The sequence below is a fragment of the Mustela erminea genome, chromosome 9, assembly GCF_009829155.1.
Source record: "Mustela erminea isolate mMusErm1 chromosome 9, mMusErm1.Pri, whole genome shotgun sequence".
NCBI classification, from domain to species: domain Eukaryota; kingdom Metazoa; phylum Chordata; class Mammalia; order Carnivora; family Mustelidae; genus Mustela; species Mustela erminea.
The window spans coordinates 94,045,566-94,060,896 of record NC_045622.1 but is presented as its reverse complement, the minus strand read 5'-3'; the positions used below and the strand labels follow the sequence as shown (position 1 = coordinate 94,060,896).

At 42.0% G+C, this 15,331-nt stretch overlaps 1 protein-coding gene across 1 annotated transcript in view; it reads right to left on the bottom strand.

Annotated features, from left to right (window-relative positions):
- The window catches only part of EXT2 (exostosin glycosyltransferase 2), a 140,475-nt gene that overhangs the window by 69,432 nt on the left and 55,712 nt on the right, over positions 1-15,331 (bottom strand). The window contains exon 8 of the mRNA XM_032356825.1: positions 678-809. Within this exon, the coding sequence (XP_032212716.1) occupies positions 678-809 (132 nt within the window). The remainder of the gene's footprint in view (positions 1-677; positions 810-15,331) is intronic.

Genomic DNA, 15,331 nt, shown 5'->3' with positions numbered 1-15,331 from the left:
CCTACAAAGCAGAACCACCAGGCCCGGAGCTGCAGGCACTTTCCGTGAGAAAGAAGGTGTGGCCACTGCCACAGTCCCTACAAGGCCACAAAGGCCTTATGACTCCTTCAAGCAAGGAGAAAGCCCTGAGAGCAACTTCCGACCATCCCAGCTCTCTGCTGGAAACACCCAGGGGCCTCAGCCGGTCTCGAGCAAGTCTGGACTGTGGCCATCTATAAGGCCTCGAGATCACTTCTGTGGATTACTTTCCTCCCACGGTGATGGCTGCGATCACTGAAATCATCTATATGAAACACTGAGCACAGTCCCCGGCTGAGCCGAAGCTCTCAGAATATAAGCTATTATTATCAACCGTTTATAGAATCTTTTCAAGAATTCTAAGCATTACTGCAGAAGTCATCAGCAAGGGTCTGATTTCCAACAAGAGCCAGGCTGCCCCATTTATCTCTGCAATAAATAAGCTTACTGTCTTCCCAAGCACGTTCAAAACAAGCCGGAAGCTGCTGCTTCTGTGTGTCTTACTTGTGTTATCATTTCAAAATTGAGCTGACTTTGTCAGCTAGCACAGGCTCATCTCAGAAAGCCAGTATTTAAATAAACTTTACACAGCACGTTTCTCCTGCCCCATCCTCACACCTGGACCACGGCTGCCATGGTCGGCACTGGGATTCACTCACCACAGTGGGCGGGTCATTCCATTCTTCATAGGAGAGGGCAGCATAGGGATAGATGCGGTCGTTGATGATCTGCAGAGTGGCCAGGGCGATGGCTTTGATCGACTGGAAATACGCTTCCCAGAACCACCGTGCCTGGAAAGGAAACAGCATGTGCTCAGTGAGCAAGACAGACACTTGGAAGTGGAAGAACTCGGTGCCCTCTCAGATGCAACTCTGGGTCTGGGTAATTCCGTTATTCCCGCAGGGAGGGAGCCGACGGCAAACGCTCCCTGCTGCTCCTGCCAGCTGCAGGAGAAGAACGCATTTATCAAACGCAGCCAAAACAGTGTGAGCAAATGAAACGCACCCTGGATTCAATCTGAGTAAAAGAGAAACTGTGTTTTAATGAAAGAGACAGTAAAAGAGAAACAGTAAAAGAGAAACTGTGTCTTGATGAGAATACTCAATGTCATACCAGAACAAGCTATAGTCCTTTTTTTGGTCTATACATCAAGTGCATAAATCTTAAGTGTACAATTCAACAAATGTTTAGGTATACATACTCTTATAACTACCACCAAGATAAAGACACCAAACATGCCAGCACTCCCAGAAGATTCTCTTCTGCTTCCCAGGCACTTTCCCAATCATCTGAGAGTAATCGTCATTCTCATTTCTACCGTGCCTGCTACTGAACGTCATACAAGCGGAATCAAAACTGTTTTTACTCCTTTGCAGCTGACTTCTTTTGTCAACACTTGCAACGTTTGAGTCAGGTTTTGGTGTCAAGGTCATGCTGGCTTCTTAAAATGAGTTGAAAAGTGTTCCTTCCTTTTCTATCCCCTGAGAAATTTTAGGCAAGGCTGGCATTCCTTCTTTCTTGAAAGGTTTAGAAGAATTCACCTAAGAGCCATCTGGGTTAGGAGCTTTCTGGTGTGTGAAGGTTTTTGAAGCATGGATTCATTTTCTTTCACAGACACAGGATTATTTTAATGAGCGTGTTGGTTTCAAAAGTATGATTTTCAAGGAATGTGTTCATTTCATCTACATTGTTAAATGTACTGGGCTCAACGTGTGCTAACATCTACTCAGTGCCTGTGGAATATGTAGTCATATACCTCTTTTCATTCCTGATATTGATAATCTGTATATTTTCTTTGTATTTGCTCTAACCAGATATTTATCAACTTTACTAATCTCTTCAAAAAAAACCGATGCTTGGTTGTTGATTTTCTTTATTGTGCTTTCTTTTTTTTTTTTTTTTTTTTCCCCTACCTTGTTCCTTTCTGTTCTTACATTTATCCTTTCTTCTATTTTGGGGGACTTTAATCCATCTGGCATTTGATTTCTTGAGACTGACATTTAGATTACGAATTTTAATCTTTCTTCATTTCTAATTATGTTTAAAGCTACAAATTGGCCCCTACACACTATTTTAAATGTGTCCTACACGATCACATATCATTTTCATTATAATTTAGGTAAAACAATTTTCTAGAAGTATACTGTTTAATTTCCAAACATTTTAGGATTTGCTGTTTATCTTTGTTGCTGACTTCTACTTTCTACTTTGGCTGCACTATGGTCAGAGACCATGTGTTATTTCAAAACATTGCCCTTTATTTCTCTGTCGTCGTCATGCAGCAGGTCCACTGTGATGTACTTAGGTGTGGCTCTTTGGATTTATTCCTCTGAGGATTGTCGAGCCTCTTCACTTCGTGGTTTGATGTCTTACACTGTTTTTAGAACACTCTCAGCCAGTATTTCTTTAAATATTGGTTCTGTCACGCTCTCTTCTGCTAGGACTCTAGATATACATACAGAAATGTTTTTACCACGCCCCATATGTCTCTTAATCTCTTTTCTGCGCTACCATCTGGGTGTATTTTCTACTAATTTTTCTCCTGGCCCAATAATCCTCTATCTTTTGTGTGTGCGTGCATGCCTGTGTGCGTGTACGCATGTTTATGTCTGTGTGCGTGTGCCTGCTTGCATCTAAACAGCAGTCTAGACCCGCATATTGACTTCTCAACTTAGCTCATATATTTTTAGTTACAAAATTTCTTTTTATCCATCTATTTATTTATGTGTGAGAGACAGAGAGAGCACAGCAGGGGGAGCGAAAGGCAGAGGGAGAGGGAGAAGCAGGTTCCCCACTGAGCAGGGAGTCCAATGCGGGGCTCAATCCCAGGACCCCGGGATCATGAACTGAGACAAGGGAAGACGCTTAACTGACTGAGCTACCCAGGTACCTCACAAAATTTCTACTTGACTTAATAAAAAGCAGATTTCCTATCTTTGTTAAAATTCCCTTATTTTATTAAGCATAGCTCCTGACTGATAACCCTAATATCTGAATCAACTGTGGGTCTCTTTCTACTATCTGTATTTACTCTTCATTTTGGTCATTTGGTTTCCATTCCTAGCATAACTCTTAATTTTCTTTGGACACCAGACACTCTATATTAAAAACTGTAAAGGTTCTGTATATACAAAATTATCTTCCTCCTAAGTGTAACATTCTTCTGGAAGACACAGAGAATGCAGTCAGACCACTTTAATCCTATCAGTGGCTGGTGTTAAGCTTCGCTAGGGCCAACTTTTTTCCGCTTTCCCTTACTCTTGTAGTGTGGCCTTTTGGGGCCCTCGGACAAAGCCTGGGGTGTCTACCAGGACCCCTCTATCGCGGCAGGCCCTGAACACCAAACTCCCTCTCACCAGCACTATATATGGTTGCTAGAATGTTTGCACAGCTTGTCAGGCTCCCAGCTGCTGCTTTCTGCAGGGAGTCGTGGAGTCTTACTCTGATCCTGTGCACCTCAGGAGCTGGCAAACACTTCAAGGGAAGACTGCATGCCCAGTTTTTGCTTACTCTCCTGTGGTTCCCATCTTCCTGAATTTTGTCATTCAAGTCCTGGATACTTTGGGGTAGCCCCTAATTTCAACCTCTCAGCCCTATGAGACTGCTACTTTCCAATAGGGCTCCAGATGCCCAGACCGTGATTTAGAAAGTGCCTGCAGGGGAAAGGCCAAAGGAAACAAGGAGCTCAGCCTGCTTTCCTTCTCTCAGGAGCCACAGTCCCTTAAGCACTGACTGCCCAGATTGCTCTCGAATGCCTCTATATTATCTATTTTAATAAGCTTTTATCCTTTTTTTTCCCCCTGGCTGGACAGTTACTCTAATACTAGCTACTCTGTCACAGCCCAAAACAGTCTTTTGAAAGAAGACAATCTCTTATCCAAGCAGAGTTTGGATTCAGTCCCCAAGAAAGCAAGATGTTGGTCTCGGTGACTTGTCTGTCCAGCTTCATTCTGACCTGTGATTCCACTCAGAATCAGCAGCTATAAGGATTTCTGCAAGGGAGCGAACATGTGAAAAATGGAACATGAAAAGTTCAAAATATAACCGAAAGAGGTGGAGGAAAAAAGATACTTTCTGGTTTACACCTGCCAACTTTGGTTCTGTTTCCCAGGCAAGTCCTCCATTCATGAGGGAAAGCCTGGGATGATGCCCGCTGAGGTGTGCGATGACTACTTTCTCCACTAAGAGTAAGAAAGAGGCAAAGCCTCACAACGAGGGTTTCTCCTACTCAAAGAAAAGCTGACCCAGATTTAGCTACCAAGGGCATCTGGCTGATGCCATCCTGTAGTGTGCCATCTGGGTACGGCCCGGTGGCTGGCTGCCTGCCACGGCTTCTTAGAAATACTCCACTCACTCCAATCTCACCCCTGCTCAGTCATGTTGCTGCTGTCCTGCCTGTCATCTAGCCAAAATAGTGACATTTTATGAGACCTGAAAGAATCTATCTTCCCTGTGAAAACTTTACTGATCGCCCCCAAACACCAACAATCTCTCCTTACCAGGAAATCCCACAGCACTGACAGCCTTTACTTTATAGGTTATTCTGCACATACTGTTCTAGAACAGTTTTCTTGTTATTTCGGATGACCACTTTTCTCTCTTCCAGCTAGACTGCAAGTTTCCTGGATGTTGAAACTGGCTTTTTTTTTTTTTTTTTTTTTTAATTATTAGCATCCTTGGAGATGTTAGGATGACCTGTGCAAATGTATTTCTGTATGCACAGTCTCATTTGCTCTTTAAAACCAGCTTGTCGCTTACCGGGGGCAGTTCCATTTTCTGTGCAAGGAAACCAAGATGCAATGATGTTAAGTGGCCCAGTCACAGCTCAAACCCAGGCTCTTTCCCCTCCATTCTAGAATACAGCAAGTACCAACCACACTCCAGTTTAGGAAAGGGTCCTTCCTTAAGAAATTAAAAAGGTGTGAAAGTTCACTAAGAAGCATGAGCCCACACATAAACACACACATCTTAAATAGTTACCCCTTCTCTACCCACATGGGTCCATCCTTATGTTCTTTCATTTTAAATCAGATTCAAATGAAGCCACATTCAAACTTAAGCATTCCAAAGCTTTATGTTCATGCTTAGTCACAATGGAGACAGTAGCCTTTGGGATTTACAGGAAACAATGATTGGTAGCAAATCCACCTCCCACGCTGGCCAGAGGCACAACTGTAGGACAACGCTTCTAATTTAAGATGTCTCAAGTCATCTCGCCCTGTCCACCAAATTGCAGAACACGCAGAAAGGAAGAAACTTTGCCAATAACCGGGGCTCAGGTCTCTCTGCCTGCAGATAAGTGAACTTCTCAAGTTTAATTATTTCTTCGGGACCTCTTAACACTTCGTAGTCTTTAGAAGGCACTGTAACTTATGGCCCCTCCAGGACACAGTATCAGCCACCTGCTGGCAGAGAGGAAGGAGTATTCAACTATGTTGTCAATGCACAAAAGCAGGGCTGTCCCCACCCAGTAAGCAAAGGCATATTATGTTTTGATTTCCTTTCTGCCCCCTATGACATGGGCCACATTTATCGCTTCCTGAAGAGGTAAATGAGGTGTCTTCAGCAGCTCTGCAAATTCCTCAGTCACTTACCTTGTGGAAGTTGCATGACTGAAGAGTTAAGTCACAGATGCGTTGGTCATACCAACATAAACATGACCAGACTGTCTATCCTTTCTTCATTAAACATACGCCACCATAATTTTATAAAACATGCAGATTTCAAAGCACAAGAACCACTAAATTCTTAGCGCTTTCAATCGTGACAATTATAAAGCTCCTAGAGATCAAGAATTGGGCCAGCTCAAAGCTGTCATAAGCAAACAGGTATTTCAAATTAAAATAACTACTTCAGTTTATACATCAATTATATAAGATTAATTTCTTTGGTTTTTCAGTAACATAAAGCCCAACAGGATGAGCAGTAACAAGTGTTTAAAGAAAGCCAGTGCAGTGTTGTAGAAAGGCTCTGAGCGTCTGGCACAGTTCAAATTCTGTGACCTCTGTGTCTGGTCAGTCTGCAAGATGGAGAGCACACGACCTATCTCGTGAGGCCACAGACACTCAGTGAAGTTTACAGAGCTCTTCCCGCAGCACCAGGGCAGCAGACAGTCCGAACATGTTAGCTCTGTCCTCAGTACTTACCTCCACCCTGAACCCTCGGGATCGCTGTTGCTTACATTAGAGCACATTCAACGCAGCTTGGGGGTAAGAATGGAGTGGGGAGAAGGGGAGAGACAGAATGGGACCGCAAAGATGTACCCCGGTAAGAGAAGAGAGTTAGAAATAATAAAACCACATCAAATGGGAGTGACAGAACTTTGTACTGAAAAGTCCAAGAACCAGTAACATGTCCCTTCTAGCTTAATCTCCAAGCTGCCAAAGCGGAGGACAGGACTTCTCCAGACACTGGGAGAGCAGGAGCACATCTGGGTTTGCTCTCCACGAACTCCCAGCCTTTGGCACAGGGCCTGTCAGAGAGGAGGCAGTCAAAACACTTGCTGAATGAATCCACCTAACACCACTCCCTCACAGGCACGAGGCAGCACAGGCATCTCATAGAAATTTCCGAATCTTCTAAGTACCAACCCATCATTTAATAATAATGATCCTGGGGCACCTCAGTGGCTCAGTGGGTTAAGCCTCTACCTCCGGCTTAGGTCATGATCTTAGGGTCCTGGGATCAAGCCCCGCATTGGGCTCTCTGCTCGACAGGAAGCCTGCTTCCTCCTCTCTCTCTGCCTACTTGTGATCTCTGTCTGTCAAATAAATAAATAAATAAATAAATCTTAAAAAAAAAAAATGATCCTATCTTGTATACAGAATTGTAAAAGGTGTGAGGTGGGGGACACAGATTTGAGGAAAAGAAGACAAATCTATTCCTAGGAGGAACAGCAAAGCAGAAATAGGACTAAGACTGTCAATCTGAGGGTTTTGAAGGGGCAGGGGGTGGGAGGTTGGGGTACCAGGTGGTGGGTATTATAGAGGGCACGGATTGCATGGAGCACTGGGATGGTGCAAAAATAGTGAATACTGTTATGCCAGAAATAAATAAAAAATAAATTAAAAAAAAAAAAAGACTGTCCCTCACATTATGTTTAGTACAGACTAGGTAGAGACTAGGTATAGACTATGAGGGAGATAAACAGTTCCTAAAACTACACTAGGTTGTTTGTTATCTAGCAGTGGTCAGGATATCAAAAGAACGAAGCTCATATATAAGAACGTAAATGACCCCAGCGTCATCCAGGAGCATTTTCATCCCAAAAGAACAACACTGGCTCTCCCATGCCCTCGCAGCAACCAGTCAACTTTGCCCTGCCCTGCTGGTCAGAACCTCCCTAGATGGGACCTGCATCAACGGCCTCGTTTTCTCCTGTTAAAGGAGTTTTGTTATGCAGACCAAAAACACACACACACAGAGTGAACAGTAAACCAGCCAGTTATGCTTCTGTCCTGAATTCCGACTGGTAATGCTGTCCAAAAACCCGAGAGTATCATGTACCCACAGGTTCAGCACTTGCTTCGATATTGCCCTATTTCCCTGCCCCACAACCCACCGGCCGGTCAAAACATAAAGCATCTGCTTCTGCTCAGGAGCAGAAAGCCACAAGAGAACATGGACCCCCACCGTAACAATGACAAAAAGCCACCAGAGAACTCACTAGCATCGTAACTGTCTTAGGCCCATCAGAGAGCTTTGGTCATGAGGCAATCAGGGGGGCCCGAATTTCAAAGGGTGACAAGCTCGTCTAGGAATGATGGGACAAATGATTCCAGCTTTGGAGGCTCAGAGAATGTAGAGGTGCTACAGTAAAAGCAGCCAAAGAAAACAACATTTTTAAGAATTAATGAATTCTTAAAACAGTGTGGGCTAGCAGGATTGTTTAGAAGCTCTAGACACAGGAAGTCTGTATTCCCTTGCAAGCTCTTTTCTCCTGGACCTTCTTTTTCTCTTTCTTTCTTTCTTTCTTTTTTAAGGATTTTATTTATTTATTTGAGAGTGAGAGAAAGCAAGAAAAGGGGGAGGGTCAGAGAGAGAACAGACTCTCCACTGAGCAGGGAGCCCGATGTGGGACTTGACCCCGGGACTCCAAGATCATGAAACCGAAGGCAGATGCTTAACCAACTGAGCTACCCAGGCACCCCATCACCTGGACGTTCTTGAGAAAGACCAGGGCAGGGGAGGAAATTAAAGAGAGGCGCCCTCAGCAGCACAGAGGTACACTCCACCTATTCCTTGGACATTTTTTTCATCCAAAGCAATGCCTTAAACTCCTAGGGGAGAAGCAGGAAACCTTCCCATCCCTGAGATGCAGACACCGGAAGTACTGGGTGTGGGAGAAGGGTGGAAAGGCAGCCTGGCCCTGGGGACAGGGAGGAGCCCTTCCAGCTCTCCTCAGACCACCACTGAGGGAGCGGCCAAACCAACAGCCTCTGCCCCTACAAGAGGGGAAGGAAACTCTTTCCAACCCAAGACCCCTTCCAAATAAGGAAGAGTAGTAAGGAAGTAAGGAAGTCTATTGGATTCTAAGTAAGGAAGAGAAGAGAGGGGCCACAGGGAGAAGCAGAACCAGAGAAGCCCCACCTCCAACAGCTGGCGAGCAGGCCTGCCCACGGCTGACACTGGCCCCGGGGAAGGGAGATCCTCACCATCCCCACTACGAACCGGGCACCACATACAGACAGTGGTAGTCCGTTGCTGAGGGCAAGAGGCCTCCTACGTGGCACAGGCAAGGCAGGGCCTGCTGGGAGCGGAGGGTGAGGCTGAACTCGAGGAAATCCTTTGGACCCTGTTCCCACATGGAGCACAAGGCAGTGGCTGAAGTCTGAGGTGTGCGGAAGGTAAGCCAGGCAACAGAAAACCCAAACCCGGCTGGTTACACATTAGGCCAGTCAACCTCGTGCCCATTTCTGCACATGACATTTACTTTAGGGTGGTTTTTCCATACGGAATGTCTATCCTTCAACCAAAAGTTACCAGAAACAAAAAAAATAAGTGAAAACCATCCATTGTCATAATATAAAGCTGTCAACAGAACCAGACCAAAGACGACCAAGCTGTTGGAACCATTAGACAGGGACTTTAAAATAACTACAATTCATGTGTTAAAGAATCTCTGGTGAAGAAGGTAGACAACTTGCTTCAACAGACCGCAATATTCAACAGACAGATGGAAACTCTAAGAAAACCACCAAATGATATGCCAGAAATATAAACGTGGTATCACCAGTGAAGAATTCCTTCAACTGGCTTATCAGCACTAGCAGGGGAAAAAAACAGTGAACGTGAAATGGAAAATTATCCAAACTGGAATGCCCAGAAGAAAAGGAGCAAAAGAAAACAGAGATCCAAGACTTGTGGGATGGCATCAAATGTTCTGACGTGCTTGTAACTGGAGACCCAGAAGACGAGGAAGAAAGCAAGTCAACAGGTATATTTAAAGAAATAAGGGCTAAGAATCTTCCAAAATCATTGAAAAATAACAAAACGGCGACTCAAGAAGCTCAGAGAACCAAGACATTAATAAGGCATTCACCTTCTCCGTCAACAAGTTAAAGGAACAGCCTTCCCATTAAAGTACTTCTGTGTCGGAGCACCAGGGAGATCTGGGACGTTCCCCCTTTACCACACAAGCATCATGGAACCACTTATTTCAGGAGCAGGCCCGGAAGATATTTCCATACCTCAGGGACTAATCTCTCAAAGCTGTGTCTGAAGATGAATCTGAAAACTTCCAAAGGGATTCCAAGTCTTTGCAAACACACGTACCAAGGATCATTATGTCCTTCTCATCTGTTTGCTCTGACAAAATGCCTTCCCTAGCCTCCTGGGCAGCACGCTCCGGGTTACACTGGTTCACTCCCTCACTACGTTGCTGGAAAGGGGACAGGGCCAGAGCAGGGGGCCCGATGCCCTCGCCGGACCTCATCACAGCCAGGAGGCGGCAGAGACAGGGTCAGGTCATCTCCACCTGACAGCAGTAAAAACTCAGTGGTTATGTCAAATTATAATCCAAGCATCCTAACTTCTAATTGAGAATTACTGTTAGCTTGCTGGGTGCATCTTTTTCTTTGGCACACTCCATTTTTCTAAAGGTAAGAGTTACATGAAAAAACATCAGCTGAATGGCTGAGAAGCACTTCTTAGGGACTGAAGGCTTTTCTAGAGTCAAAAGAAGGTCAAAAACATGTGATATACCGTCACTCAACAACTGAACAAACAATAATAAGTAGAATTCACTTTTTTTTAAGTAAAAAACATTTCTGAAGCAAAAAAAGGTTACTACACCTAGGATTTATCAATACTCCATTTTTTCCTTTGATTAAAGTACTCATTTTGTTAATTTCATCGCATTTAGAATACCTTGTAACAGAAAACAAGAGAGCCTTTCTCATGCCCTCGTTCAGTTTCTCATGCCCTTGCTCGTGAGCTACTTCATTTGCCCTCTCCAGATGCACCCTCCACCTCAAAGTCCAATACCTCTGGGGCACTCTTCCACCAACCAGTGAAACTTCCCAGTCCCATCCCATCAGTTCCCGGCACCCAACACTGCAGGAGCCCACATCTGTCACACTCACTGGAATTTTATACAAAATCACAGCCCTCTGCAGCAGAGGCCATTTGGCAGTTTTTTGGTAGGTGTCGATCTTTTTTTGTTTCATTACCATGCGAAGTGGTAACTGTTTTTGTTTTTGTTTTTTTTAACTTTATCCTGAAATACTGTGAGGCTTCGAGAAACAATGATAGTACAGAGGGTTCCCGAACATCCCTCACCCAGCTTCCCCTACTCTTACCAACACGTCACCCTGGTACAATGAGCAAAACAAGTCAGTTCACACGTAGTTAATTCCATTTACTAAACGAGAGATTTCTTTGCAGGTTTCCCCAGTCCTCCCCCTAAGGTCCTTTTCCTGTTCCAGGATCGAGTCCGGGGGACTGCGCTGCCTTTAGTTGTCATGTCTCCTTAGTTTCTCTCAATCTGAGACAGTTTTTCAGTCTTTTCTGGTCTTTCATGACCTGGACACTTTTGAATAGGACTGGTCAGGCATTTTTCAGAATGTCCCTCATTCTGGGTTGGTCTAACGTTTTCTAATCATGAGACTGAGGTTATGGATTTTGGGATACTCCAGAGGTGATATGCCCCTCTCTCCACATCACTATCAGGGCACGTATGTTATCAACATGACATATTATGGGGAAGTGAACCCCGATCACCTGGTGGGGGTGGGGGGTCTGCCGGCTTCCCTGTCATAAAGTTACCATCCATTCCATATTCTCATGGTTAGGAGGAAGTCACTATGTTTGGTCTGCCTTCCCAAAGAAGATAATTAAGCTCTACCTCCTAGAGGAAGATGTATCAAAGAATTTTTAGTATTCTTTGAAAAGATTAAAAACTATAAAAGTGTATTCACCCAGTATTACTTTCTCTTTTCTTAGCGTAGTTTACAGACATGTGGTGCGGCATTCTATCACAATCCTTAAATCCCTGGGGATTTGTGGCTTCTGGAAGTATTAAAGCATTTTCTTTCCCCATTAATAATTTCACTAAATAAAAAACCTGACATTTGCCTTAAATGTTAAGTGGATGCCCCATCGTATATCTTATCTACTTAAAAGAGAAAAAAGCACGTAGCCACTTTTTAATTAACAAGCTCAGAGATGAATCTCAAATATTTCTAAATTTCAATTGCTCCTAGTCTCATATTTAACTTTACTCTGATGTGCACACAGAATTACTATTCAAAAACCAAGCACCTAATTTGGTCATGTAAAAACAAAACAAAACAAAACAAAACAAAACAAAGAAAACTAACAGAAGTAATTAATAAGAAAAAAGAAAGGAATTTCAAAAGAAATCCAAAAGTTTTCCATAGATTGGCTACTAGGAAAGGTCTAGAGAATCAGCTAAAAACCTACAGAGCTGGTAATCAAGTTCACTAAAGTAACCAGCTACAAAATAATTTTTTAATAAATAAATAAAACAAAAGCCGGAACTGTTCAATTTCAGCAATACTCAGCGAGACGTTAGGCACATGAGCTCGTGGCAGGGCCCTTCCGATTACCGCAGCTTCTCACAGTACAGATGATCCTCAGTCCTCGTGATAGAAAACGACTGCCTCCCCCAATATCCATTACCTTCCTCGTTTTTACTAACAAAATCAACTTAAAAGTACTAAATAGTCCAGCCTTTTTTGCAATAATGCAAATAATGTGCGCTTTCCTAAATAAAAAGGTAAAGTCTTGCTACAACAAGCCTTCTGGTTTTTTTTCCCTTGGCTCTCCCTCTCTGCTTACCAGGGATGCAAACAGGCTGGCTGGGATTAAAGCAGATGTGTTGTTAAGAGAAAGTGAGCATGCTAAAGGTGACAGAGCAGAAATACAGAAAGAAACCTGTTTCCCTGATGGCATTGCTGAACCACTACTCTTGCCCGGGGACAATCCACTCCTGGGTATCTTTTAATGTAAGACACGTAAACCCTGATTTCCTTAAGCAATTGTTAGTGGAGCTCTCTTTTACATTCACCTAAATATCCTCCTGATACTGTCTTCTTCCATAAAGCCCATAATACGGACTTCATTACCTTAAATACAAAAGCAGTAATTATTTGCAGATGAAAGGATTTTGTATCTAGAAAAATCAAGACATTCAGCTAGAATCTGCAAAGTAATTACAAAGTCTAGGAAAATAAATAATTATGAAATAAACAGAATAAAAGCAGTAGTCTGATTCCACCTCTAGCTAGGTTACAGAAGATCACAAAAGACTACCGCCTATACCACAATCAGAAAACACTTGACAAAGCAAAAATCTGAATTTTGATTAGAGCCAAATCATCTGTATTCTATAACCTTGTTAAATTCACCTACTAGCACAGTAGTTTGTAGATTACTTTGGCTTTTCTGGGTATACCACAATGTCATTTTCAAATGAAGACATGTTAACTTTTTCTTTTCTAATTTTTATGCCTTTTATATATTTTCCTTTTGCACTGCCTAGGATCTTCAGTACAATACTGAATACGAATGTTAAGAGTGAGCATCCTTGACATGATCCCAATCATAGGGGAAAACATTCAATATTTAATCAGTAAGTAATATGTTAGATGTAGGTCTTTCATAAATATCCTTCATCAAAATGAAGAAGTTCCTTTCTATTCCTCGTTTAACTGAGAGTTCTTCTCAAGCACAGTTGCTGAATTTTATCAAATTATTTTTTTTCTATATTTAGAAGATGACCAGATGGATTTTTTTCTTCATTTTGTTAACATGGTAATTTACACAGATTAATTTTTTTTCAATGTCAAACCAACTTTATATTCCTGATCTCACTTAGTCATGACCCAGTATCCCTTTTTTATAGACTTCCAGATTCAATTTTACGATTTTGTTTAGGATATGTGCATCTGGGTGAATGTGGGATAGCTGCCTGACACCAATAATTATAAGTTGCACCATTATTTTATATAACACTAAGAAAAAAAGCTCTCAATTAAGATATGGCACAATAGTAAAATGATACCAATTTTAATACAATTCTGACATCAGAGATTTTTAAAATGTGAAAAAATATGGGATTAAGAATCAGTTAAATGTGGCATATACTTTTTCACTTGACCCTCCCAACAAGCCTATCATGAACATATCTCTAGTTTATAGACAAGAAGACAAGGCTCAGAAAGATTAATGGTAACTTGTCTGTGGTCACAAAACTTTTAACTGACAGATCCAGAACTCAAAACCACTTCATCTAACCCTGAAGTCTGTATTCTTTTCATCATGGTACTGACAAAACCACAGACTGCCTCAAAGGATAAATCCAGAACTGCAACTCGTCTTTGACTCAGGCAAGGTTTTAACCTGTTAAGGCTTCTCTCCAATGCAAGTTTCTCCGAATGTCATTAACTACACAGGACATGATTCTCAATCACCAAGGCAGTATCGTTAATAATAACACACATTCAGATGAAGTGAGAGAGGCCTCATATATTTAAGAATGACTAAATGATTCCAAAATGGATGAAAGCAAGAGGTGTCCCAAGGAAACAAGGGATTATGCTGCATAATTAGTGACATTATCAGCTGTAGAACGGCCCACAGCTTAAGGTTCTGTTCTGTAGCACCAACTTCAATAAATAGTAGAAAAGAATAAGAGAGTGGGAACAGATCTGACTCTAATTTGGCCTTCTGCCATTAAATGGTAAATAAATGCTGTCAAGTCATTTAAAATGTCCAGATCTCAATTTTCATACCTTATAATTGAGACAGGATTGCATGATGCTTAAGGGCTCTTTCACACTCGAAATTCAGAGAGATGGAAATTCTACAAAAGAACTGAAAAGAAATGCTGGGCAATCCTTCAAAAGTCCTGTACCAGAAATGAAAAATGCCTATGACGGGATCATCAGTGTGGGGTGGACAGGGCTGAGGAAAGGATCGCGGACCTTGAGGATATGACCAAAAACAAAAAAACAAAAAGCAAAAACAAAAACCAGAACAGACTATCCAAGGACTATGAGACAACCATAAAAGGTGTAACATATACACAATATAAATACCAGGAGAAAAACAAAAGGAAAAGAAGTGATACTTAAAGCAATAATGACCAACTTCTTCCAAATGAATGTCAGACATCAAACCACAGATCCAGGAAGCTCAGAAAATGCCAAGCAGGATAAAGACCAAAAATACTGTACCTGTTTATAGAATACTAAAACTTCAGAAAATCAAATATTTAAAATAATCCTAGACGAGGGGAAAAACAACAATAACACTGTACCTCTAGAGGAACACAGGGAACAATGACATCCAACTTCTCCTCAGAAATATTCGAAGTGAAAAAAAAACCCTGCTGAGCTAGAATTCTATACTCTGGAAAATTATCCTTCAAAGTGGGTTTGAAAAATTAAAAATTTCTCTGATAAACAAAAGCTGAGGGAATTTATTGTCTGTAGTCCTGCCTTACAAGAAATATAAAAGAAGTTCTTCAGAGAGAAGGAAAAATGATACGGGTCAGAAACCTAGATCTACATAAAGGAAGAGAATCAGAGAAGAAATAAGTGAAAGTAATATAAAAACTTTTATGTTCCTTATTATTTTATGTTTCTTGTATAAAACTTATTACCTTTAATTCATCTAACAATTTGTTCAAAATAATAATAGCAACAAATGCATTCCATTACATATACTTATGTATAAACAAAATGACAGCAATGATACAAGGGACAAGAGGAAAGAATTAAAATTGTTAACAGAATAGCACAGTCTCCTTGACTTAAGGTAGTTTGACTATGATTTTTTTTGACTTTAC